The 24,793-nt window shown below is 40.7% G+C and overlaps 1 protein-coding gene across 4 annotated transcripts in view; it reads left to right on the top strand.

The window, feature by feature from the left end:
• The window catches only part of SVEP1 (sushi, von Willebrand factor type A, EGF and pentraxin domain containing 1), a 180,227-nt gene that overhangs the window by 20,700 nt on the left and 134,734 nt on the right, over positions 1-24,793 (top strand). For all 4 annotated transcript variants that reach the window (XM_032308801.1, XM_032308803.1, XM_032308802.1 and 1 more), the window contains exons 2-3: positions 5,372-5,627; positions 8,627-8,803. In XM_032308801.1, coding sequence (XP_032164692.1) covers positions 5,372-5,627; positions 8,627-8,803 — 433 coding nt within the window. The remainder of the gene's footprint in view (positions 1-5,371; positions 5,628-8,626; positions 8,804-24,793) is intronic.

Below are 24,793 nucleotides of genomic sequence, written 5' to 3' on the forward strand. Positions count from 1 at the left end.
ATTATTGTTATTTAACTCACATTATTCTGATTTAGTGAAATTAAATGTTTTTCCCATTTTTCTGACAAATAGAATTTTTTTTTTTTGGTCTATTTTCTTTGGTCAAAACACTCACCTATATTTCTGTTATTTTTCTCTATTTTTCCTTAGAAATGTGTGAAAGATTTTTATAAAGAGCTCAATACTTTATTTGGTAGCCTTGATGAATGCATTTTCCAGTTCCTTATTTTCTAATATTGATTGTTTGAGAAGGGGCAGAAACTTTAAGAAGTGTAATATTTATTTTGTTTTTGTGTCTTGTTGCCTTGGCTGGAAATATCCAAAGGATTTTTAAATAATAGTGAAAATATTAAGAATTGCGGATTTACTTCCCATCTGCATCAGAAATTTGCAAGTTTTTCACAATTAAGCATGATTTACATTGTTGCTTTGAGATAGAAAATCTGTTTTATTAATAAGGCATCTCATTCTTAATTTTTTATTAATTAAAATAAGCAGAAATAAATTTTATTAAATAACTTTTAGCATCTTAGATTATTGTTTTATTTGGGACAATTATTGTGTTGTATTACAACAAAAGGTTTACTGATTTTTTTTTTTAAGATTTTATTTATTTATTTGACAGAAAGAGAGAGATCACAAGTAGGCAGAGAGGCAGGCAGAGAGAGAGGAGGAAGCAGGCTCCCCGCCGAGCAGAGAGCCCGATGTGGGGCTCAATCCCAGGACCCTGGGATCATGACCTGAGCTGAAGGCAGAGAGGCTTAACCCACTGAGCCACCCAGGTGCCCCAAGGGTTACTGATTTTAACCAATTTTTGCGTTTGAGTAATAAGCCTTATTAAACATAGGACAAAGATTCTTTGAATATTATTTGAATTTGATTTGGAAGCATTTATTTGGAATTGTGTTTCTATGGTTATAAGTGAGACAAGTCAGCAGCTTTGTATGCTAAAGTTTGTACTAAATTGTTCGAATTTCTGACATTTTATCTCACTACCACCAATGTGGATTTCTAAGTCTTTCCTTGTATTTTGGGTTTCCTTCATAATTTTTTTATAAAATCCCTCTGTACCTACACTTGTCCGTTTTCTTCTTAGCCTGTTCTCTTTCTATAGCTTTCTGTTCTTGTCCTCATAGAGGCTGTGACTTTCTAAGTCCTTGTGATACAAACACCATTGCACTGTGCTTATTTTCTTCCTATCTTGATATTAAGTTGTGTGTTCTTCTAAATCTTCAAGTTGTTTTTTGCAGATCTTGGGTTGACAAGAGTATTCTGATGGGCCTGTTCTTGGATTTTGGTAATTTTTTCTCCTGGGATGAGGATCTATCTATTCTGCCTTGCGCTCTCCTATAGAACCCCTCTATCCAGGGGCTTCTTTGAAAAGCTTCTGCCAAGTAAAATAAAGCTAGGATGTAAGCTACAGAGAGAATACAGGAATTCACTATGAAAGATAGAACGAAATCCTAGAAAGCGTTTGTCCCATGCCTGTAAGTAAGTAAAACAGTGAAATGAGGATGAGACCCGAGGGGATAAACAATAGACCAACGTGGGAACAAACCATGTGCCAGAGAAAGAAGTCTTGTCACAAGAAAAATAAAATGCAATGCCAGGATTAACTCTTAATTAGAAGCACAAAGGAAGAGACTCAAGAGTATATAAACTGCAAACAGGGGTGGGGGGGTGGCTGCAAGGGCAAGGGCGAGTGGGGGTGGGGGGGATAGGGAAGAAAAGCTTCAGACATTTCCACCAAACTCAGAAGGAAGGAAGATGAGATAAACATGAAGAAAAAGGAGAGAATATTCAAAGTCCAGAAAATAATGAACCAATAGACAAAGAACTTGTTTCCCCCAGAAAGTACAGAACCGTGAACATTGCTTGAACTGAAGAATATTTGAGTACCCAAATTAAAAATATTTACTGAGTAACAGATGCAGCTTGGTGAAATCTTAGAATTTGAAGGATAAGGGAAGTATTACAAGTAGCTTCTGGTGTCTTGTTTGTACTTAACATTTCCTAACAAGGAAAAAAATATGTGTGGAAAACAAGTTGAAACACTGAAAATATTTACTCATTGCTGGCCCCCTGGAGGAGAGGGGCTCTGATAATAGTCACAGTAGATACTAACTTAAAGAAACAACTTCTTTCAAGGATGACTTAGGAGCTTCTCCAGTTAGCATCCTTAGGCACGTGGGGCCGTGGCAGATAACCACAGGGTTGTGCCGCAGATAGATAGTAGTCTTTCTACACGTATTTTAATTAATGGAGCCCCAGGGCAAATATGGTCCCCACGCCAGATTTGTTGTGACTTCTCTTCTCCTTTCAAGACCATTTTTCAAAGCAGTTCCCTTGTGGCCTGACTTGGGGGTAGGGGTGGGGTTGCAGTCTTGTGTAATGGTGATGGATCTCGGGTGTTAGAACAATGTTACACAACCCTGCATTTTTATCATTCTAATGACTTTTGCTGGACAAGGGGAGCTTACTTGCCTGCCAGATATTTATACCAGCTAATCAGAGGCTTGATACAATACAGATGGTGATAACCTTTTGCCTTACGATGTCCACGTTGCCTGTTTTTCTTAGGCAGCAGAAGGTTTGCCTCATTCAATATTCTGGACCAGAAAGTTCTATTTCTTGCAATGCCTTACAAGGGTAGCAGATGATGTAAACTATTTCAGGAACCCTGAAAGGAGAGTCAAGTGCCAGGCCTCTACCACATTCCACAAACATTACCACAGATCTATTTACTTCTTAGGTCTGTGGGATGAAAATGTTTTTATTGAATTATGTTTTAATTCAAGTATGATGAAGCACAAAGATTGGGGGAAGGGGGTAAAATATTTTCAGTAAATCATCCACTCCTCCTCTGTCTTTTAGAGTGCATTCCAAACCCAGATCTTGTGTAATTCTTCACTTGGACTAGTAGTCCTGCTATTCTTCTGACTATTTTAAGCTTAATATATTGTCTTGCCAACAGATATAATGGTTCCGGTAAACACTTACCAATTCCCTGCAAGAAGAGAAGAAAAATGGAATCCCAGCTTAATGTAATTTGCACGGAATGAGTAGTACAGCAGGAAAGCTCCGCAAAAATCCCTAAATCCTAACCTGAATGTTAAGGAATATCATTGACGTGAGCTACAATTAATATAAAATAGTATTTGTGCAGTAGGACAGTAAACACACAAGAAGAAAACCTCATCTTTTTTTGTACCAAACTGTACAAAATGAAATACGTTTGTGCACACGAATATTCTGTACAATTCTGCTGCTCCCTCAAGACCAACTCTTTTTCAACTGTCTTCAGAGTATCCTAGAGTTTGTCCACTCACTCCCTCATTAATTCATTTATCAAATAAATATTTACAAATGCATACTCTGTGCCAGACAAGTCCAGAATACCACGCTGAAGAAGTCAGTTTGCTTTTTTCCTTCCTTCTACTTCCATCCAAATTCTCCCTTTCTTAGAGTCTTGCATAGAGTTTCCTTCCACGGTCTTGTGGAAGAGAGAGTAATCAAAAGGAGCAAAATCCTATGGGAGTGTTTGTGGAGGGTAGGTTGTGATTCAGAGTGGAAGAGCCCAGAAAGAGAGTTTATCACATGGTAAAGAGCAAGGCCAGTGTAAACACAGTTGCCCCGTCTTGTTGGAGTCCGAGAACTAGGAGCTGCCCTTGGAAGCCTGAAGTATATCTCTAAAGACAAACTAATACCTCACTTCATGATGCCCATCACAAATGATTGGATTCCGCCCCCCCCCAGAGGTGGTCCTGAATGAAAAAATCATGTGTGTGTGTGTGTGTGTCTATCTCTGTCCTTTCCAATTATTATTTATATCGATAGGGCTTTTCCCCCTGCATTTGTACTAACTGAAAATATAAATGTTCATACACATTTCAATGTAAATGCATATGATAAAAGGTAAATATGTATGATGCATTGAAATTCCCTTCAATTGTTACTGTTCTTGACACTCGGATTGCCATTTATTTGGCCAGGAGGAGCTCGTTCATGCTGGTTTCTGATTCTCTTTGGTCCTTAGCGGTAGTAGGCTTTTGAGAGCGGGAGGTAAAGTGTTTGAATACTTCTCAAATTGCTGACTTTCCAGATGTTTTCCAGAGTCATTTTTAGTTTCCTTTAATTGTCTTTAAGTTCAGGTTTAGCGGCTTTATCTAATTAGCTCACAAACAGTAATAAAGTTTGGTAAGAGTTATTAGAGTCAGTCACTCGAATTCTCTACTAATGAAGACATGGATCATATAATCTGAGACAATCTGGAGCTTTTAACTTCGTCCACCCCTTAAATGAATTTTATTTTATTTTTTTAAATCTCATCATCTCCTTTTAATTTTAACAAAACCTAGGATATATACTTGTCGTTCTTCCTAACTACCTTCTGAATATACTTGAATTACTGCTAAATAGACACTGAATTCTTTCTAAGAACTTGTCAGAAAATATACCCTGGCACTTCTTCACCTTTCCAACCCATTTCTGATGGAAAGCAGCAACAGCAAATTCCATTACGATACCTGATTCACCACTGGACTCCTTGTGCTTTTTGCAGTTTATGTTATAAAGCATCATGATGTGACAATAAATAGATGTCTTTAATAAAAAGGTTTCATTTTCCCCTTCTGTCTATAGAGAAGGGATAGCAGATTATAAAGCATAACTCACTTGTCCTAAAATAGTAAAGCCCAAGTGTCAGATTGAATAAATCTGTATTTTCTCAGAAAGATAGGACAGCATCAAAAATGGCTGATTTTTTGCTAATACCGGGTGGTCCACAAAAGATGAAGGATTGAGTGAATTCTGGAGGAGTTTTGGAGGAGCAGTGGAAAAACAAACATGGGAAGTAGGTTGGCCATTATTAACTCCGGAAAAGTCATTTTCTGTTAAATTTTCTTCTGATTAGACTTGATATATGATCATGAGGTGGTTCAGCTAAGTAGGTAGATGGGCAGCTAGATGGATATACTTGGAAATAGATACATAGGACTCACATTTTGCTCATTTGTCGAGAGCCTGAAAATTCATAAAAATAACATAACAATAAATGATAATAATATGAATAAAATTTCATTCCATAAGCATTTGCTGCTCTTCATTAACAAGGTGCGCAAAGGTGATGAGGATGCTGTCACTGATGACAATGATACATTTTAAGTGCTTTTAGGGTTTTTTGTGGGTCATTGAGAAGGTCATCGTAGGCGCTGGTCTGTGTCTTTTTCTGTTTTACTCTCATTGATCAGGGTTTGTTCTCACTCTCATGACATGCTAATGATCTTCACAAACGCTGTTCTGTATAAGAGGGGAAACACATAGTAGGCTGACACAATGCAGACTTATACTAACTTCCTTTATTTCATTACAGCAAATTCTTCGTCACTCTAGAGAAAACTCAACAAAAGTTATATTCCTCATTACCGACGGATATTCCAATGGGGGAGATCCCAGGCCAGTTGCAGCATCTCTGCGAGATTTTGGAGTGGAGATCTTCACGTTTGGCATATGGCAAGGGAACATTCGAGAACTGAATGACATGGCTTCCACCCCAAAGGAGGAGCACTGCTACCTGCTCCACAGTTTTGAAGAATTTGAGGCTTTAGCTCGCCGGGCATTGCACGAAGGTGAGGCAAACCCAGTGGCATGACATGATGATTTTAATGGGGGTTCCTTCTCTCCTACTGCTTGAAGCTTGTTGGAGGGTAACAGCAAACCCTGTAAAGTCTTCCCTGAGCATGGTGCCCGTGTGTCCTTGGTGTATTGGGAGATGTGCTGAACTTCATAAATAGACGTGACAGTCTGACTCGCAACAAGAGTGTTTGTTTTGCTTTATTTGTTTTGTAACAGCCACGATGGTTTTCACTAGACTCTCCATATGCTCCCACCTGGAACTGTTAGAATCAATGGAATGAATTTAGGTGTGTTTTGAGGCCACACACAGAGCAGGAAGCCTTGACTTAGATCTATTTATAGTCATCTGGAAGAATGAAGTAAACGTGCAGAGACAGATATAGTGAATCTCACCAGAGTGTTTCCAGAAATACACATGAAGATAAAGGGACAATAAATACTTAACACATACTTCTTGACCTGGTGGTCTGAAGACTCGTGTGCTTATGCATATGTTGAAGAGCATTACCCCAACAAGTAATGAAGTCAGTAAACCTATTCATTAGAGTTTGCTCTACACCATTTGTAAGGGTGTTTAGTTGTGTGGTGTAGGTTACATGGACTTCCAGGCGTCATATGGGCATGTGTCTTGGTAAGCCCCCCAGGAAAGTAAAATTGGGAAGGATTGACAGGAAATCCAGCCTCAGACCAAAACCATGCAGCGAGTTAGGCTTGATCCTTGTAAGTATCCATGTGAAAGATTTAGGTTCATGGGCAAATCATGGCCATGTGAGGTTTCAGGCAATTAGTGAATTCGTAAGAAGGAGATCAGCCCTATCATAGTTCCAAGAGAAGTGTTTAAGAGCAGGATCTCAGACTAGCTATGGATACAGCAAAAAATTTAAGTCACCTACTTGTGGAGTGGCTTTTGGCAAATTCTTTAGCTTTTACCCTCTTTAAGTTTCTTGTTAATTGAATAGCATATGAGAGTAGTACCTCCTCTATAGGAGTGTCGCAAGGCTTAAATGGATTAGTGCATATATAAAGTGATTAGAAAAGTTACTGAGGGCTTATTATCCACAGGCCTCATTAACCATCCTCTACTATTCTTACCATAGGCAATTTATTTAACATCTACAAGCCTCACTTCCTCTGCTTTTAAAATGGAGATATTATAATGCATACCATATGGTTTTGTCAAGAGGATTAAATAAAATATTTAAATATTATTAAGTGTAGTGTTATCACATGGCAGAAATTCAGTATCTGTGGGGCTTCCTTTATTTCTCCTTTTCTCAGGGAAAAGTGGTATGTTGAGTGGGAAGGCCAGGTGGCTGTTACTAGCTGGGATTCTGAAATCATGGGTGTTACCCGCTATGTTCTACAAGACTGATTTCCAGTCCTACCATCCTTCTGCTTGTAGGATTGGAGCCTTATAGAACCCTAATGCCAAGTTGACCCAGAAGCTGAGTTGGGACAGAGTGTTCTTTTGGTTACAGTATTGCAACAGAGTTTTAAAAGGCATCACTTTTATTACAATAAGCAAATATCTAGAATGCATAATTCTCTGATCAGGTTTCCAGATTTGGTAAGGGAAGATCCTCTTCCTATTGCAAAGACATGATCAACTCAAAGGAAATGATCCTCATATTCCCTGCCTTTAAGTCCTCTGAAGCTACTTTCAATTTGGATGGATCCACTTTTGGTCTCAAGACCATCCATGTTTCTGGCCATATCAGTAGACCTGGGTTACAGAATAATAGCTTTCCCCATGCGTAACATGTATACTTACCTCTCTCAGACCTGGATGCCAGTGTACCAGTGTTGGTAGCTAGATCTTTCTTGGTCCTACATTACTCTACTGCCAGACAATCCTGTGGCCCAGTGCCTCAGAGCTAAGTGTGCACGTTGCAGACCTTTACCCATACCACAGTCTCGTAGATGGAGCTTTAATTGGGTACCTGATTATACCAGCCTCTTTTCCTTGTGGCTGGAATCCTCTCTTTACTTTGCCCCTGGTGTATAGTTCAGACTCTTAAGACATAGACACAGATGTTGCATAAATGAGGCCATCACCAGTCTTCTTTCCGGGTGTTCTGTTGCAGTGCATGTGTCTTGCTCGGACTCACACATTTGAATTCCTGTGAGGGGCCCATCACTCTATCTGGGCCCAGCACCCGCCCAGGGATTTGGACTAAGACTTCTGAACTTCTTCAGCAGAGTGAACAAAACTTATTATTTGCCTGATTCCAGGCCATCCATTCTGGATCGATATTCAACCATACCCTGCCCTGTTAAGTCACTTTCTGAACAACCCTGCCTGAGTTACTGATTTCCCAGCATGCCTCACTTCAGAACATGGCTGACGTCATCAGTATGATCTCATATAAAACATGAGAAGTTACTTAACACTGAGAAAGAAGCCATCTCCTGGTTCTATTATTAAGTTTGTGTGGTGCTGTTAAGTCTTCATCCAATAACTATAGAAGTGATGATAATCTGTTCTTAAGCCATTAACTCATAATCCAAACCCTTATGCAGCGGTCAAGCCATTAACTCATAATCCAAACCCTTATGCAGCGGTCAAGATTATAATTTTATTTATCTTTTTGAAAAAGGGTTTTGGAAATCTAGTTACTGCTGCCTGACCTCATATTGTGGCAGTGGAACACTGCTAGTGTGGAAGCCAGGAGAGTGACCTGGGGAACCGACTATATTACTTCCTGCTGCATCTGGAGATTCCTCCCCGAAGGGCTTAATTCCTGCCTGACCCCGTGTGGCCTTGAGAGCTTACGAGGAGGTCCCAGCCTGAAGTGACTGCACTGGCTGAAACAAAGTCCCAGCCTGTGGTCGTGGGCAGGACACACTTACATATTTGGGTGGGAGGGGTGGGCCGTTGGGAATTGGACGGATATGAAAAGCTATTTTCTCCAATTTGCACCTCAGTTTTCACAACTGGAGAATGTACCATTGAGCTGCTAATTTGTTTTTTATTACCCTGTGTCATCAACAGATCTGCCTTCTGGGAGTTTTATTCAAGAGGATATGTCCCATTGCTCGTATCTGTGTGAAGCTGGCCAGGAGTGCTGTGACCGCATGGCGAGCTGCAAATGTGGGACACACACGGGTCAGTTTGAGTGCATCTGTGAGAAGGGCTATTATGGGAAAGGTCTGCAGTATGAATGCACAGGTGAGTTTACAGTTTGGGTGTAATTGTATCAGTTATCTGTTGTGTAAAAAAAGCTCTCCGATCTCAGTGGCTTAACACATTTATTTGTTGGTTGGTTGGTTGGTTGATGTATGTGTGCGTGTACTTATTATTGTTCATGAATCTTTGGGTCAGTTGGGCAGCTTCTTTAGTCTCAGCTGTGCCAACTCAAACCGTGTCATTAGCTAGGAGTTGGGTAGGCTGCCTCGCTGATCTTAGCTGGGTTTTTCTACCTATTTGGGGATCAGCTGGCTGGAACCTGGTCTACGACCACTTTGTCTATGACACGAGATTAGTCTTTAGGGGGCCTCTCAGATGCTATCAGGCTATCCTGGGCTTGTTTACAAGGTGGTGACTGAAGTCCCAAAGGGGGAAAGGAAGTTTGCAAGGCCTCATAAAGCCTTGATGTTCCTAGATTTGGGAAAGGAAGATTTGGGGTCTTCTGTTATAATCGATCAATAACCAGATCCGTCCTATAGCCACCTAAGCCAAAATATGCCTTAGTCTCTGTAGGAGACTGAGGCTAGTGGGATTCTGGTTCTCAGGCAAGAATGTGTGGGATTGCCACAAAAAAATGCAACATTTGTTTGATGACCTTTCAGCTCCTCACAAGCCTCCGCAAAGGGACATCAGAAAGCTTACTTCAAGTGACATCACTTCACAGTAGAATTTACCACATCAACATTGTCAAGTTACCTGCTCTAGATTTCCTCACAAGAGGATCTTTATATTTCTAATATTTTATTAGCAAGGCCAAGAAGAGCAATTTAGGACTCCGGTGTTTTACATTATATTTTAGGAAATACTTCTAAGTAATATTCTCCTAATCTTTAGAAGTGGTATAGGGCTTTCTGTGATACCATTTTGTTTGTTCTGTTTTACCTAAAAGGCAGCATTGCTATTTGGGAAGAATGTAATTCTCATGGAAATGAACAGCCACCAGGAAAAATTTAGGAGCAGTTGGTTTACTTTACACTGTACCATGTGGTCTTTCGCTGCCTGTTTCATATGAACATTATTTTATTCTGACATTTGGAAGGTAGGTAGGCCTGCTCAACAGCACAGAAAGGAGTCTCTTCCCTGTCTACGTGACCTGCGGTCTCTCTTTCCTGTTTTCTCCTTCTAGGACATTTCCTTTTGTGTTCTTCTTTTATTCTCCTTTATTCCCGTTGCCCCTCAGTTCCCCTCCTTTAATTTCTCCTTCCTCCCCTGGCCCTGGTCCCAGCGGGCAGACACATACTTCCTAGGTCCAAGCGTCCGTGCTCACCCAGCAAATCACTCCTTTCTTGGCTCTGCTCCTACCCCACCCAGCAGGAATTCTCATTTGAGCAGAAGAAAGGGGAAAGAAATCAGCCCAACTGCCTCTGAGTTGGCAAAATGCCTCCCCTGGAATCTTCCCACACTTTCATCAACAGCCCAGCTTGGCACCCTCCCCAACACCCCCTCCTTTCCCCTCCTCCCACCCTAGCCCACCAGACACAGGCAGAAGCTCTCATTTTCTTTGCTGCATGCTGTAGTCAGCAAGTCTGCTTTCCGTGTGGTCGTAGACTGATCCCTGCCTTGCCAACAAGCCACTGCCGGGTGGCTGCCCGACAGCCTCAGCCACGCTGGGCTGTAGCTCCCCCTGCTCCCCAGCCCTCTAATCTCACACCCCAAGGGATAAGTGGCAGGGAGATGGGGGCAGTTCACAAACCCACTACCCCTGAAGTAGCTGTGGCGGCTCCTGGTCATACATTCCAGGCTGAGAGGCACAGCGGTCTATAATATATGTGAGGTTGGGTGGGCCTGGCAGCAGAGCCCCAGAGAGGGGACAGGAGTCCTTTTGCAGCTGGCTCTTGCCAAGAACACCAAGCACAAAAGGATTCATTTATCCACCCCTTCTCCTAAATGAGTAAGCCTCAGCTTACCACTTCGTTTCATGCAGATTTAAATGAGATATAGTTGCATCCATACACACATTCACATTGTCACCTTTAGTATTTATTGCTAAAGGTTAGGAAAGGCATGCTGGAACCTCAAGGTGTGTGCTGTGATTTGTATACTTGTAGGAGACTGCACCCATCACTGGCTTCTCCTACATGCTAAGAATTAAGAGAAAAGAAATTAATTACATCTTTCCTATGGCGTGAAGGACTCATTCATTACCAAACTCTTTAAGAAAGGCAAAAAGAAATATCAGCTCTAAGTCATCCAGTACCAAAAACCTAGAAGCCATGAGCCCCTTTTAAAATCTATTCCATTGACAAATGTTATCGAGCGTGTTTTTCAGGTCAGGCCCTGTGCTAGGCACCAGGCAGGGATTTGACAGTGAGCAGGCAGACATGGTCCTCACCTGCTGGGAACCTACAGTCTGCACACACAAGTCAGTCTGTAACCACAAGCCTTGATGTGTGCTATTGAGTAGAAAGGCCCGTGCTCTAAGGAAGGAACTGTAGGGAAGACTCTACTAAGATCATCCGTCTAAGATCTGAAGGTGCCTTGATGAGAGCTGTTTTCTCGCTCCTGGAGAGGATGTTAACCTTTTGCTCTGAAGAACTGGAATTCTGAGTATTTTTCCTCAGTGTAGAAACAGTGCCCTTCAGAACCAAATCATTCCTCTCTAGAGCCAGAAGAACCCTTAGAGCTTATCTACATGAAATCCCTCATTCAACAAGAGGAAATTGAGGTCTTAGGAAAGATGCATACTTTTCTTAAGACAGCATGTCTGTCATCAGCGGGACCCCAAAAGGGACCCAGGACACTTTTCTCCAAGTTCTGTGTTATTTCAAGATATCACACTACTTATTTTGTATTTTTGAGAATAGCTTATATACATCGCTTTTCAGAGATCATAGACACTGAACTGTGCGCAGAGTGTTTAAAAACACAGGAAGATCTGGCTCAAATTCAATCTCTGCCAATGATAAGCTTTGGACTCTTAGTTTTTTCTGAGACTTGGTTTCTTCTGTAAAATGTGCTTAATAATGGTGTATATAGATAGATATACCTAGGTACAGATTTATGTATGCACATACATATATATCTTTGTATATAGAAATCATAGATATGTGTGTATACATATATATATATATATTTTGCAAGTGTATATATATTTAGCTTGTGAGAATTACTTAGACTGCTTAGGATAGTATCTGGCACATCGATTCTTAATCAGTGGTACTTTTATTATTAACCATTATTGTGAGATGATTTACATACTATTATGAGAAAGTTAAGGAATGAATATTAAAGTCGTTACCTCACGTATGAGATACTTGAAGATAAATGACCTCATATATTTTATAAAACTTTGCCACAGAGGATAAGGAAGATCTGTACATGCAGAATGCCATCAAGAAGGCTTACACCTACTAAAGGTGGAATACAGGGTTTTTGGTTTTTTGGTTTTTTTCTGTTTTTTGGGGTTTTGTTTTGTTTTGAGAGAGAGAGAGAACATGCGTGAGTGCAGGGAGGGCCAAAGAGAGAGGGGAAGAGAGGATCCCAACCAGGCTCCACACTCTGCACAGAGCCTGGCACAGGGCTCAGTCCCACAACTCTGAAATCATGACCTGAGCTGAAATCAGGAGTTGGACGCTTAAGTGACTGAACCACCCGTGCACCCCCGGTATAAATTTTGACCTGATGAGTCTCCAGTGAAAATCAAGAATACCGAGTGAGAGAAGGCAGTCGGATAATACACCACTGGATGTTGAAGAAAGTGGAGCTTGGTTGCTTTGATTAGGGAGAAAATATCCTGAGGTAAATTGTATTTATCAATTTCATAGACAGGAATGCTGGAGCTAGCTGTAAGGGCTTTGCTCACTTGGGAGATGCAGAAACTCTACCCATGATCATATGGGAAGTAAGTGGCCAAGCTGAAGCAGAATCCAGGCCTCCTAGCTCCATAGGGTCTTTCCCTTATTTTAGTCCCCTGGTGCTGTGAGACTGCAAAGAAAGCTGATGACTGTGGTATCACTAAGCTCTTCTCTTTTTCCCTACTTGTTCTGGGTGATTGGCAATCAGGGTTGCCTGGGTTCTCAAACAATGACTTTGCTCAGCCCTGTCCAAGACTTGAAATGGCCTGAGCACCACAACTATGGTAAGCAGCTGCTTCAAGGACAAGACCTTGATGCACAAAAAGATTCTAATCATTGCAGATCCGTTCCATAGCCTGAACATTTTAACTTGAATGCATGCTCGAAGACATTCATTAGCAGTTACTAACAAGTAGTACTTTGTCAAAAGAGTTCAGTTTTATGAGACATTTCTTAATGTGCTTGAACTGGTTTTTAATTTCTGTTGGCTCAAAACTTGAGTTCATTTCAAAATAATCACATGCTTTTAGCTGGTGGTCTTGGAGAGTGTGTGCTGATCGGTTTTACAGAGGTGAGGACCATATAATAAATAGATAATCCAAGGTAGAATGTTGCTTTGTTCCTTTGTATAAGAGGGCTGACCATAAAAACCATATTTGACAGAAGTTCTGGTAACACTAAAAACTCTTCTAGGGAAAGAGAATCCAAAATATAGTTGTAATACTTAAAGATCCATTCCCCCAGACAGTCCAGTCTCAGGGGGAAGCATTGCAATAAAAGAAATCCAGTACAGCAATCAAAATAAATTTCAAAATAGTGTAAGTCCTTTTCTTGATTTTTTCTAACTCCAGAACAGGGATATATAGACCACAGCAATTCTTAAAATCCCACTTTCCTCATCATCCTTTCCCTTAGAAACCATAACTCTTCTGCACTTATCTCTTCAAATTCCTCTCTACACACACACACACACTGTCTCTCTCTCTCTCTCTCAAGCACAGTTGTGACTTCCAAGCCCTAACTCAAACTCCTTACCCTTCTCACTCTTTCCTCTTGAGTCTGCATCACCCTCTGGGGAACCACAAAGGGAGAAAGGCCAGGAACACTTGCATATCAATCCTTTTTTGTTGTTGTCTTATAAAAGGCTTATGATATTTTGTTTTTTAAAAAAAACCTCAGTTTTTTTTGTTTTTTTTTGTTGTTGTTTTTTTTTTTTACTGATGAAAATGACTCCGTTTCATTTACTATAAATATTTTGTATGATTCAGAAATTCAGGTATGGAATTTTTATAAAAGATTTTATTGGTTTATTTGAAAGAGTGAGAGAAAGAGAAGGAGCACGAGGAAGGGAAGAGGAAGAGGGAGAAACAGACTCCCTGCTGGGCGGGGAGCCTGACTCAGGATTCGGGGCTATCCCAGGACCCTGAGATCATGACATAAACCAAAGCCAGAGGCCCAATCGACTGAGCCACCAGGCACCCCTCAGGTGTGGAATTTTAACACAGCATGTCCACATTTAAAGGGTTGAGAAAATGTTCCCTTAGGTGAACTTCAGTCAAGGGAACTGTACTACAGAAGTGTGGAGTCTAATGAAAAGAAGGTGTTACTTCCATTTCTAGCTCTAGCATTCCTTTCTTCATCCTGCATCTTTGACATTGGCATTTGGACAGTGTTACAGATGAGGATGACCACAATAATAACTATAATAATTTATTAATATTTAAAGGGCACTTAAGATATTCCAGGCCCTTTCCCAAACACTGATATGTATTAACTCACTTAATGTTTATAGTAACTCTTTGGAGTGTTGCTCCATCTTAAAGTCTGGGAGGTTGAAGAACTAGTTCCGAGTCAGCTAATAGACCTGGGAGGTAAACCCAGGTTGTCTGGCTCTAGAGCCTACCATCTGGCCATAGAGATAGACATTTAACAAATGAATGCACAATTAAAAATACAATTTCAGATTTTGTTAAGTATTAGTTTGGCCTTTATGAGGTCATCAATATTAATCAGCAGTCTCATATGTTTTAACCAAATACTAGGAAGGAAAAGAAGAAGATGAGTTATATAAGATATAGATCTGCTCAGTGTTTTTTAGTTATGAGTCATTCATAGAATAAACTTCAAGCTTCTTAGCATGGCATAAAGGCTTTGCCTGAGTTGGCCTGTCTTTACCCTTTGAGCTAAAAGCTGGAACTAGTTATAGTTTCCACCAAGTATCATGCTATTTCATTCCTCAGACTTTTTTGTGCTTCTTCTGGTTCCCTTCCCCACCACACCCAACTATTGTCTTTGTCCTACTTCATCACTAGTGACTCTAATGGGCACGGACAAATTCATGATGTGTGCCCACTGCCTACCTTCAGTACTGTCTACCCTCAGTACTCCAGAGGAAGGATGTAGGTACGAGGGCAAGTTTAATACCAGAATCTTAAATGGATGAGAACTCATCATTGAAATCTCAGGCAAAAGCATGGATTCCTTGTCTGCTTTCGGCACCACAGGATCCCTAGCCCAAAGGCACATGGGAAGAAATTTTTAAGAATGCCTTTTTTTAATGTAAAATATTTACATTGAGCTAAACCTTGTCAACAATAAATCAAATTCAGGGAATGGTCGATATCCTGGAGTAGTCATTTTTAGATGACTAGATCATTGCATCAGTTGTGAACAGCCAGTGAACTCTTGTTGTAAATCCAAGCAATGGCAGATGTTCTAAGCTTTCCCCTGAAGGGATTTGAGAGATGCAGAGTATGAAGACAATAGGCATCTTGAGGACACTGCTTCTTTGCAGACATTGACTCCATTTCAGTGAATTTGGAACAATCTGCAGATTGAAAATTATAGCTGGAGGAGGGCCAAGGCTGAGGGCTGGATAACGAGTGACAGCCCCAGTTGTATTATTTTTCATAAAAGGAGGATACACTATAGAAATAGAAACACTAAAATATTTGTATCTCATACATGTAAATATATGCACAGGAATCCCCACCCCTGTGCTGCGCACAGACATTTTCCTGTCTAAATATTATGTCATTTCTTTGGAAAGAGAGAGGACAGAGAGCTCTAGAAATTCTTGAATGGAAACCAAAACATTTGGCAATCTTGTTCTCAGAGCAGAGCTTAGCTTTTTTTTTCCCCCCCAAAACATCCCCAGCGGTGCCTGATAATGGATATGTAAGGTATAAGGAATCTGTACAACATATTCCTATATGCTTTTTATGAGGGAATATTCTTAGCAGGTTGACACTGGTTACCATCAACATCGGGAGGGGGATGGGTAACTGTTGCCTAGAGTAGGCTAGTTTGTTCGGTTTTCCACTGAATAAGGTCCTGGTGGTGTCCTGATTTTGTAACAGGAAAATGCATAGAATCAGATGCATTTAACCACAGGTGCGAAACATCACCAAATTCCAAAGTCAGTAAATTTTATTTTCAGTCCAATTATTACATTCTTCAGCTCTGTGATTTTTATTTGGTCCTTTCCTTTTCTAGAAAGAGAGAGAGAGAGAGAGAGAACAAGCATGTGGGGCAGGGAGGAGCAGGGGAAAGAGAATCGGAGGCAGGCTCCACTCCCAGCATGGAGCCCAACTCAGGGCTTGATCCCATAACCTGAACCTAAATCAAGAGTCAGCCACTTAAGGTACTGAGCCACCCAGGCACCCTTTTCTTAGGTACGTTCTTCTGTCTCTCTGTTGACGTTCTCGCCGTGCTCTTCCAGTCTCCTCCTGGGCTGGGGAGCATCTTTAGGACCCATTACTTTGAACTATATCAGGTAAGTTAGTTATCCCCATCTCATCAAGGTTTCCCCGCCCACCCGCCCCCGAGGTCTTACATTGTTCTTTTGTTTGACACATACTCCTCTGTTTCTCTATTTTTCTTGACTCTGTGTTGGTTTCTGTGCCATAGATATAACAGCCACCTCTCCCAGTCTTGAAGGAATGACCTCATGTAGGAGATGAACCTTAACTCTGGTTGTCTCTCAAAACTTTGTGATTGTCCTAGCAGCCGCTTTTATTGTTAGTGGCTCCCAGTTGTTGAGGGTGCGCCAAGACCTGAGCGTGTCCCAAAGGGTAGGGCTAAGATAGCATCTGACTGCAGGCTGGTTAGAAGCCAGACCCTCAGGCAGTTTTTAAAGTATGCAAATATGTATAGTCTTGTGGGAATGCTCATAGACACCCTGCCCACCTCCAGAGCCAGGGGATCTGGAAGTGTCCCCTCGGGGGCAGTGGTAAAAATTGAGGCTCCAGTGGAGTGTGTAAGCTCTTTCGAGGGAGTTATTGGTGGCTGTCAGGAGGCTGAAGGAAAGCTCCAAGGTAGCATCCACTTGCCTCCATTCCTTCAAAGCAGAAGGCCTCTGTGTGCCAAACCTGAGACCTACGCCTGCAGGCCAAGCTCCAGGATAGGCAGCAGTCCTCTTTGAAAGAAAGACAAGAGGGTGTCTTTCAGTCTGCTATCTGTGTGGTGCCCTGGGGTGGTAGCCTACCCAAGACTCTCTCTCCCATTGGTACCATATGTAGGACCCAGGAGCACCAGCCCCGGGCCACCAAAGCCAGGGAATCAAGGGGTACCCTCTAGGCCGCAGCAGCAAAGCCAGGGCACCAGATGGGAGATGCTGCCACTGTAGAGTATGGCAGAGGGACTGTGTACAGATGGTTCCTGCTGGGAAAAAGGGAAAAAAGCCTAGTGTTTAAAACAAACGAATACGATGGTGCCCAGCAACTAGAGCAAGTGTGAAGATGGTGCCCGCCAGCCAGCAGGCTTCCAGCTGTGAGCTGCCTGAGATGACTGCCCTCAGGTTGGCCCTGTAAGGCTGGCAAACAGCCTCATCCCATGAAGTCTGGGAGCCCCTGGATGGGCTGCTCCCGCTGAGTGGGGGCGAGGGAGCAGTAAGAGCCTCATGAGAGCTGCTTCTCTGTTGGTTACAGCCTGTGCAGCTGTGGATGTGAGCCTTTGGTCTGGTTGGTTTTCAAAACTAGATGTTTCTGGGGCTCATCAATCAGGTGTAAGTCTTAGGAGTTCAGGTGCCTGATGTGGGGTTCAAACCTTTCCCTCCTTAGGGAGAATCTCAGGGCTTTGCATTTCCTCACAGTGGTGGGTCACTCCAGGTAGGGATGGGGTTTACGGTAGGATTGTGTCTTAGACTCTTCTACTTGCCTTGGTGTGGGTCTGATGCATAGGGCTTGCTCAGTCTTTAGATTGTTTTTAGAGGAAGTTGTTCCATATATAGCCACAGAGGTGATACGACTTTGGGGCAAGGTGAGCTTAAGATCCTCTTCTATTGTCATTTTAAACCTGAGCCTCCCCAAGTCAGTATGTTGTATTTTTTTTTTTTTAGAAATACTCATAAAAATATATCCAGTATTCTAAAATGTCAAAATAAAGATTATAACTAATTCCTGTTATGATATCTTTATGAAATCTTACCTTTTTCCTTCTATTCCCTGGCCCCGTAACTCCAACAACAATGAAAAGGAAAACATTTAACATCTGCTAATTGATAGTCTTTAAATATTTTGCTCATGTAACCCCTAAAAAATTGAAAACCCATATACCCCTTGTCGAAAGTAGCTGTTGGAAAATTTTCAGCAAGATTTTAATAGATGGTATTTCCGTAATACTGTATTGACTTTTTTTTTTTTTAAAAAAAAAGATTGTATTTATTTATTTGAGAGAGATGTGAGAGCACAAATGGGGAATGGCAGGCAGAGGGAGAGGGAGAAGCAGGATCCCCGCTGAGCAGGGAGCCTGATGTGGGACTCGATCCGAGGGTTTTGGGATCATGACCTGAGCCAAAGGCAGATGCTTAACCGACTGAGCCCCCCAGGTACCCCTGTATTGACTTCTAAAATAAAACTATGATATCACTTTTAAATGTACCCATTGAAATCTAAATATTATAACAAATTTGATTCTTTCTAGTAGTAATCCCTTTATGAAGCAGCTTTTTTCAATGCAGAAACTGTGCATGGTTTCTTGTTTTCTTAGAGCTTGTCCATTCTACTTGCACTACCTCATTGAAATGCAGTGTATTTTTATACTTTAAAGCCTTTTATGAATCACAGAATTCTGCTTCTCTGCCACAAAAATTATGGACATATATGGACATATGAAATTTATAAATTTTCTGTGACCCAGAATTGCTGTTCGATTGAGTTATTATAAGTGTTATTTGTATAAAATTTGTCAAAGATAATATTCCTTTTGATACTACCTGTAGAAATAAGCTGCTGTTGGAGACTCATGTCTTTGTGAGATGGATCATGATTAATTCACGTGTCCATGGACTTCTATTATTAGAGTAAGAGAGCATACAACATCATTCCATTTCTATTTTTCACTTTTATAGGTTTTCGTGCTGAAAACCTCCTTCACACAAATATGTAGATTGGGCTTGAAAGAGTTGTGTTATGTTGACATCACTCAGTTCTTTGAGTTCCTCCTGAGTTATGTGCCAAAAATAACATGAGTTATCCATCATCAAAAAAAATATTGCAGTTGATCTATTAGCTGACTGTTCCCTTAAGTCCTTTTCCAATTTTATTGAAATTGAAGAATTGAAATACTTTTGACTTGCAAAAGGACATATTACCCAATCACTACAATCATTATAATCATTCATTTTTTTCACAAGTTTCTCGGAAGTCCCCCAAAGGAACTTTGCTAGGACATGTTAAAAGACTACCCATTACTATTTCACATGGAAGCGCATTGTTTAATCTAATCATATCTGGGAAAATCAAAGCAATACAAATTTTAATAAACCTTTAGCAGTCCAGTAGCTTCCGATAAAATTATTTTATCTTAGAATGTGCATTAATATATCCTTACCAAAATTTTGGAGCTATAGATTCAGCTTATTTATCTATGGACAAATATCTATATATAACTTATTTGCGAAAATATTTCACACAGTTAAATCTATTTTCCAAATCAGACTTATTTTCTGAGATAAAAAGCCTCAATAAGCTAATGCAGATTCCGGTGGCCAACATAGTATTTTAGATTTCCATAGTTGGCAAATAAGGCAGAGAGCCTGCTCTTGAGTTTCTCAGCTGGATAGAATATGTAGCTGCCACCTTCAGTATTTCCCATGGAGATTGTCTCCCTTGCTTTGCCCTCATCAGATTCCTCTGAAGAAGTGACATATTCTTTGACACTAGTCAGGAAGTTGAAAAGAAGAGGTGATAAATGAACAACACCTTTGTTCCCACTCTCCCAGCCTACAATATTTCTGAATTCAGGACATCCCAGAAATGAACCAAAATACTCCATTTCCAATGTCAGGAAATACAGAATGATATTTAACTTAAGTATGTGTAAAACAGGGAACATTTCTTAGAGGACTTGCTTATTGTACCTTAATTAAAGGAAGGTCTCCAGGTATCAAGATTTTGAGTCGTGCTGGAGCTTTGCTGCCTTGGGACAGTGTACCCTAGTAAGACTTAGAAGGGATGAAAAACACACATTTCTTTTGAAAAATGAATGAAGGGCAGTTGCAAAAAGTGCTCTAGATGCTTTCTCTGGTACATCACCTTAGGTAGGAGTCCCTGGCAATGCTGAGGTTCTGATAATTGTTTCTCAAAATGATTCATGCCGCAACTACATGGCTCTTGCAAAGTTTTTGTCTACTTAGGTTCCTCATTTTGCAGAAGAGGAAACAGTGTTCGAGAATTTAAGGTTTCCCTAATGTCACTCAACTGTAAAGACATTAGCATGCAGACCCAGCTGTCTCGGATCCCAGTACTCGTGCTGCCTCTGAGCCATTATACTGCCCACAGTCCATCCGTTAACACTCATTGCACGGTCATTATCCATCAAAGAAATGATCCAGAAATATTTTGCTGCTCTTTACAGGTTATATTTAAGGTGAACTGTTGCTTCTGAGTTGTAGTTTAGCATCCCATATGTTTGGTTCTGTGGGCTCTGTACAAGGTTTGGTGCGTACTAAATGTTAGATGACTAGCCAGTGTGAGCGATTTGAGAATGATGGCCCAAGCTGCAGAAAGCCAAACACAGGGAAATTATGATATGCCATGTAGTATGCTAAATGCTGGTGGTCGTAAGATTGATATATCTTATCATATATATATATACACACATGTGTATATCTATGTATGTATAGTCATTGACTGCAGTTATCAGCATGAATTCTATTCATGAATCCTAGTTCTGTCACTTACTGTGTTTTTCTGGGCAAGTTCTTTGACCTCTGTGGACCTCAGTTTTCTAGTGTATACATTGGGCTTAATAATAGCAGGATGGTCATAAAAATAAAATAAGTTAATGTGTGCAGAAAGCTTGCTAGGATGCTTGGCTTATAATAAGTGCTTGATGAATTTAAATTATTAGACTCTCTACCTGTGTGGTTCTCAATAGGGGGCGATTTTGCTCCCCATGGGATTTTTGGCAATGTCTGGAGACAATATTAGTTGTCACAGCTGGAAGGAGCTCCTGTCATCTAGTGGCTAGGGGCCAGGGACGCTGCTGAATATCCTACAGTACACTAAACAGTCACCAGCAAGTTCCAAATGCCCGTAGTACTGAGCTTGAGAAACCATGTTCTGTAGGGACAAACTGAGTTCATGCTTTAGCATAAGATCAAAAAAGCATTACCATTTCTCTTTGTAAACTTTTAGAGGGAATATCAAAGCCATGTGATTCTACTAGGGTTAAGTTATCTCTTAATTATGATCACGGAAGCATCTTCTGCTCCGGCTGCCACAAATTGCTGTGGCTCCTCCGCCACTTCACCGCCTTTCATGGTTCCGTGCCTTGTCACCTTTGCCTAGAATATTCCACATCTTGTCTGTCCCTTTCTTGACAGTACTTCAGGATTCACAACAAATTCACTTTTCTTACGAAACCTTCCCTTTTATCCCTTCTTCCATAGATTCATTGCTGTAGCAGTGAGTTAAAGCTAAAGTCTTTGGTTTTCTTCAGTATCTTCTTTGGTTAAAACACTATACAGTATGATCATTTGGGCTAAGTTTTTCTTCTTTAATACTCCGTGAATCCCTTTAGGGCAGGATTACATCCATGTCTCTTTCTTTTTTAATAGCCTCTGAGACATGGCACAGGGACTTGGAGTAAGCATTAGTAAACTTGGAGTGAAGAATGAATGAGTAAAGAGATAATAAAGCACACTGCATGTTCAGATACTAGAACACAGCATATGGAAACTCTGCTTGGTTCCCAACTTCCTGGGAATTTTCCATTCCTTTTTTGGAGAAGTGAAGGTGAACAAGTCTACTGACCCTGAGAAACACTGGCTTAGAATCAAAGCGGGCCATCTGGAAGGCTGAGTTCAACATAGGAAGTGGCTAATAACACATTTTATCTCTTTCATGTTATCTAATTATTGACATTGTTTTCCAAACCTACTCATAAAACTGTGTCACTGGTGTGCTCCCGCGTGTTTGTGTGTGTGTGTGTTGTGTGTGTGTGCATGTGTGTGTATGTAAAGCTATTTGTATGTATTGATGATTGATGGTTTGGAAAAGGATTTTAATGCATATAACACTGCAAGATATAGTATGCCAGGAGATTGTGCATTTTTACCATTAAATCAGTCACTTAACCAGGATATTGTGGATTTTTACCATTTAAGCAATCATTTAACAAATACATAAAGCAAACCATTATTACTGCATGTAGCGTAATGTTAGTAGTTAGGAAAATTTCTCTTAAAACTTGAAATTTAGAAATTTTGTTGGGCACCTGGGTGGCTCAGCCATTAAGCTTCTGCCTTGGGCTCAGGTCATGATCCCGGGGTTCTGGGATCAAGCCCCACATTGGGCTCCCTGCTCACAGGAAGCCTGCTTCTCTCTCTCCCACTGCCCCTACTTCTGTTCCCTCGATAACTGTGTCTCTCTCTGTCAAATGAATAAATAAAATCTTAAAAAAAATTTTTGTCAAAATATGGAAGCAGATATATGAAAATATGGACCATGAAACAAGTGATAAGAAAAAAATTAATCAAATGCACTTTATATGTGAAATACTGCAAACAACTATAAACATTAATAAAGCAAGTTTATTGTTTTACCATCAATATTTAATATTTTAAACAAGAAGAGTTGTTTTCCTGTGGTATACAGTATTATTCTTAACCTAGAAAATACAGAGAAATAAATTCTAGTGATTACTAGAATTTAATAGATTTATAATATGATAAGAGAAATACTTCAAAATCAATAAATTTTTATGCAGGAACATTAAGTTTAAAAAATCTTATGGCATCCCATTCACAGTAATAAAAATATAAATATATATTTCCTAAGAATAATTTGAAAGAGAATTGTGTGACCCTCATGAGGAACTATAAAATTTCATTGAAACTGATATGTAAATAAGAAGGTCCATTTATGAATTTGTGCAGGAGGAATAGCAATTTCCAATCGTCCCAATACTCATGTACCATCTTCATCATACTGTGTTTCATGGTTCAAGGTACCTGTAAAGCAGTAGTTGGACATGAAGAAACAGCCCTGGCCACCAGCCAACCACACCTGCATGGTGACCTTAGGAACTCCACACTCCAAAATCCATTTTCTCCATCTTGGATATTTTCAGATGCACCTTGAAATTTTGCTTCTTTTCCTTTTGCTCTTGAATTTTTATCACATTTTTTTCCTTTTGAGATAATTGTAGTGTTACATGTAGTTTTTTTGTTATTTATTTATTTATTTATTTATAAATGTTTTTAAAATTTATTTTCAGCATAACATTATTCATTGTTTTTGTACCACACCCAGTGCTCCATGCAATCTGTGCCCTCTATAATACCCACCACCTGGTACCCCGACCTCCCACCCCTCGCCCCTTCAAAACTTTCAGATTGTTACATGTAGTTTTAAGAAATAATACAGAATGATCCCATATATAATTTTCCTCGATCCTTCCAGCGATAACATCTTGTAAAATTATCGTGTAGTGGGGTGCCTGGGTGGCTCAGTGGGTTAAGTCGCTGCCTTTGGCTCAGGTCATGATCTCAGGGTCCTGGGATTGAGTCCCACATAGGGCTCTCTGCTCAGCAGGGGGCCTGCTTCCCTTCCTCTCTCTCTGCCTGCCCCTCTGCCTACTTGTCCTACTTGTGATTTCTCTCTGTCAAATAAATAAAATCTTTTAAAAAAAATTATCGTGTAGTATCACGCTGCATATATTGGCATGGATGCAATCAAGATGGAAACCACAAGGATTCATAATGTGCTCTTTTAGAACCCAGACACTGCCCTTCTGCTCCTAGTTGCCCTCACTTTGACCTCTTCCAAATTCTAATCTGTTCTCCGTTTCTATAATTTTGTCATCTCAAGAATGTTATGTAATCATTCCCTCAGCAGAGAAAGAGGGATGAGGAGCATTGCCTTACTCCTGCCAAGTGAGCATAGCTATCTATAACCCTCATTTTGCTCCCACTGACACTGATATGTGTATGTGAGGGGGATCCTCGTTACTGCTGGATGTGGATGGAATTTTTGGTTCTAGGAAGGTTTCCTTATTGCTCCTTGCATGACCTCCCAGACACTACAAAGAGGAGACCTCTTTGCTGCTTGGTGGTGATGAAAGTTTTGACTCTTCATGGGCCAGCTCTGATACCACTCCACAGGGCATGAGGGAAGACCCCTTTGCTACTTCCTGGTGAGTGTGGAAGTGAGACACAACCCTCACCACTGTCACCTCCCTTGGCGTGCAAGATCCACCTCTCTACTTGGCCGTCACTGATACCACTCTGGCAGAGGTGTTGGGGTGCCTTGCTAGAGCTTTGCAAGAGAAAAAATCTAGACTTCCCACTTGGTCTCTGCGTGGTATGGCTACACTGGGCCACAGTTTTTCTGTGGTGTTTGGGCTAGAGGAGTTGACTGGTTCTTGTCTTAAAGTGTCCTAACTGCCATTTTTTCATCCTTTGGCCAGAGAGAGCAGTATTTTATTGTTTTGGAGTTTTTGTCCATTCCCATCGGTGTTTTGAATGGCTAACTACTCTGGCCCTAAGTCTGGAATGTGTGAGGAAAAAGGAATCCCATGGAATTCACTACCCTGTTGGGCTTTGGTTCTTAAGATCCCTAGGTAGTCTGCCTTTTTATTAGTGTCATTTTATGTTTATTTTATATATAACATTCAGGGTTTTTAGTTGTACTTACCAGGAAGACTAAGAAAAAGTACATCTACTTCATCTTCT

This window comes from Mustela erminea, chromosome 12 (genome assembly GCF_009829155.1).
Source record: "Mustela erminea isolate mMusErm1 chromosome 12, mMusErm1.Pri, whole genome shotgun sequence".
Classification (NCBI taxonomy): domain Eukaryota; kingdom Metazoa; phylum Chordata; class Mammalia; order Carnivora; family Mustelidae; genus Mustela; species Mustela erminea.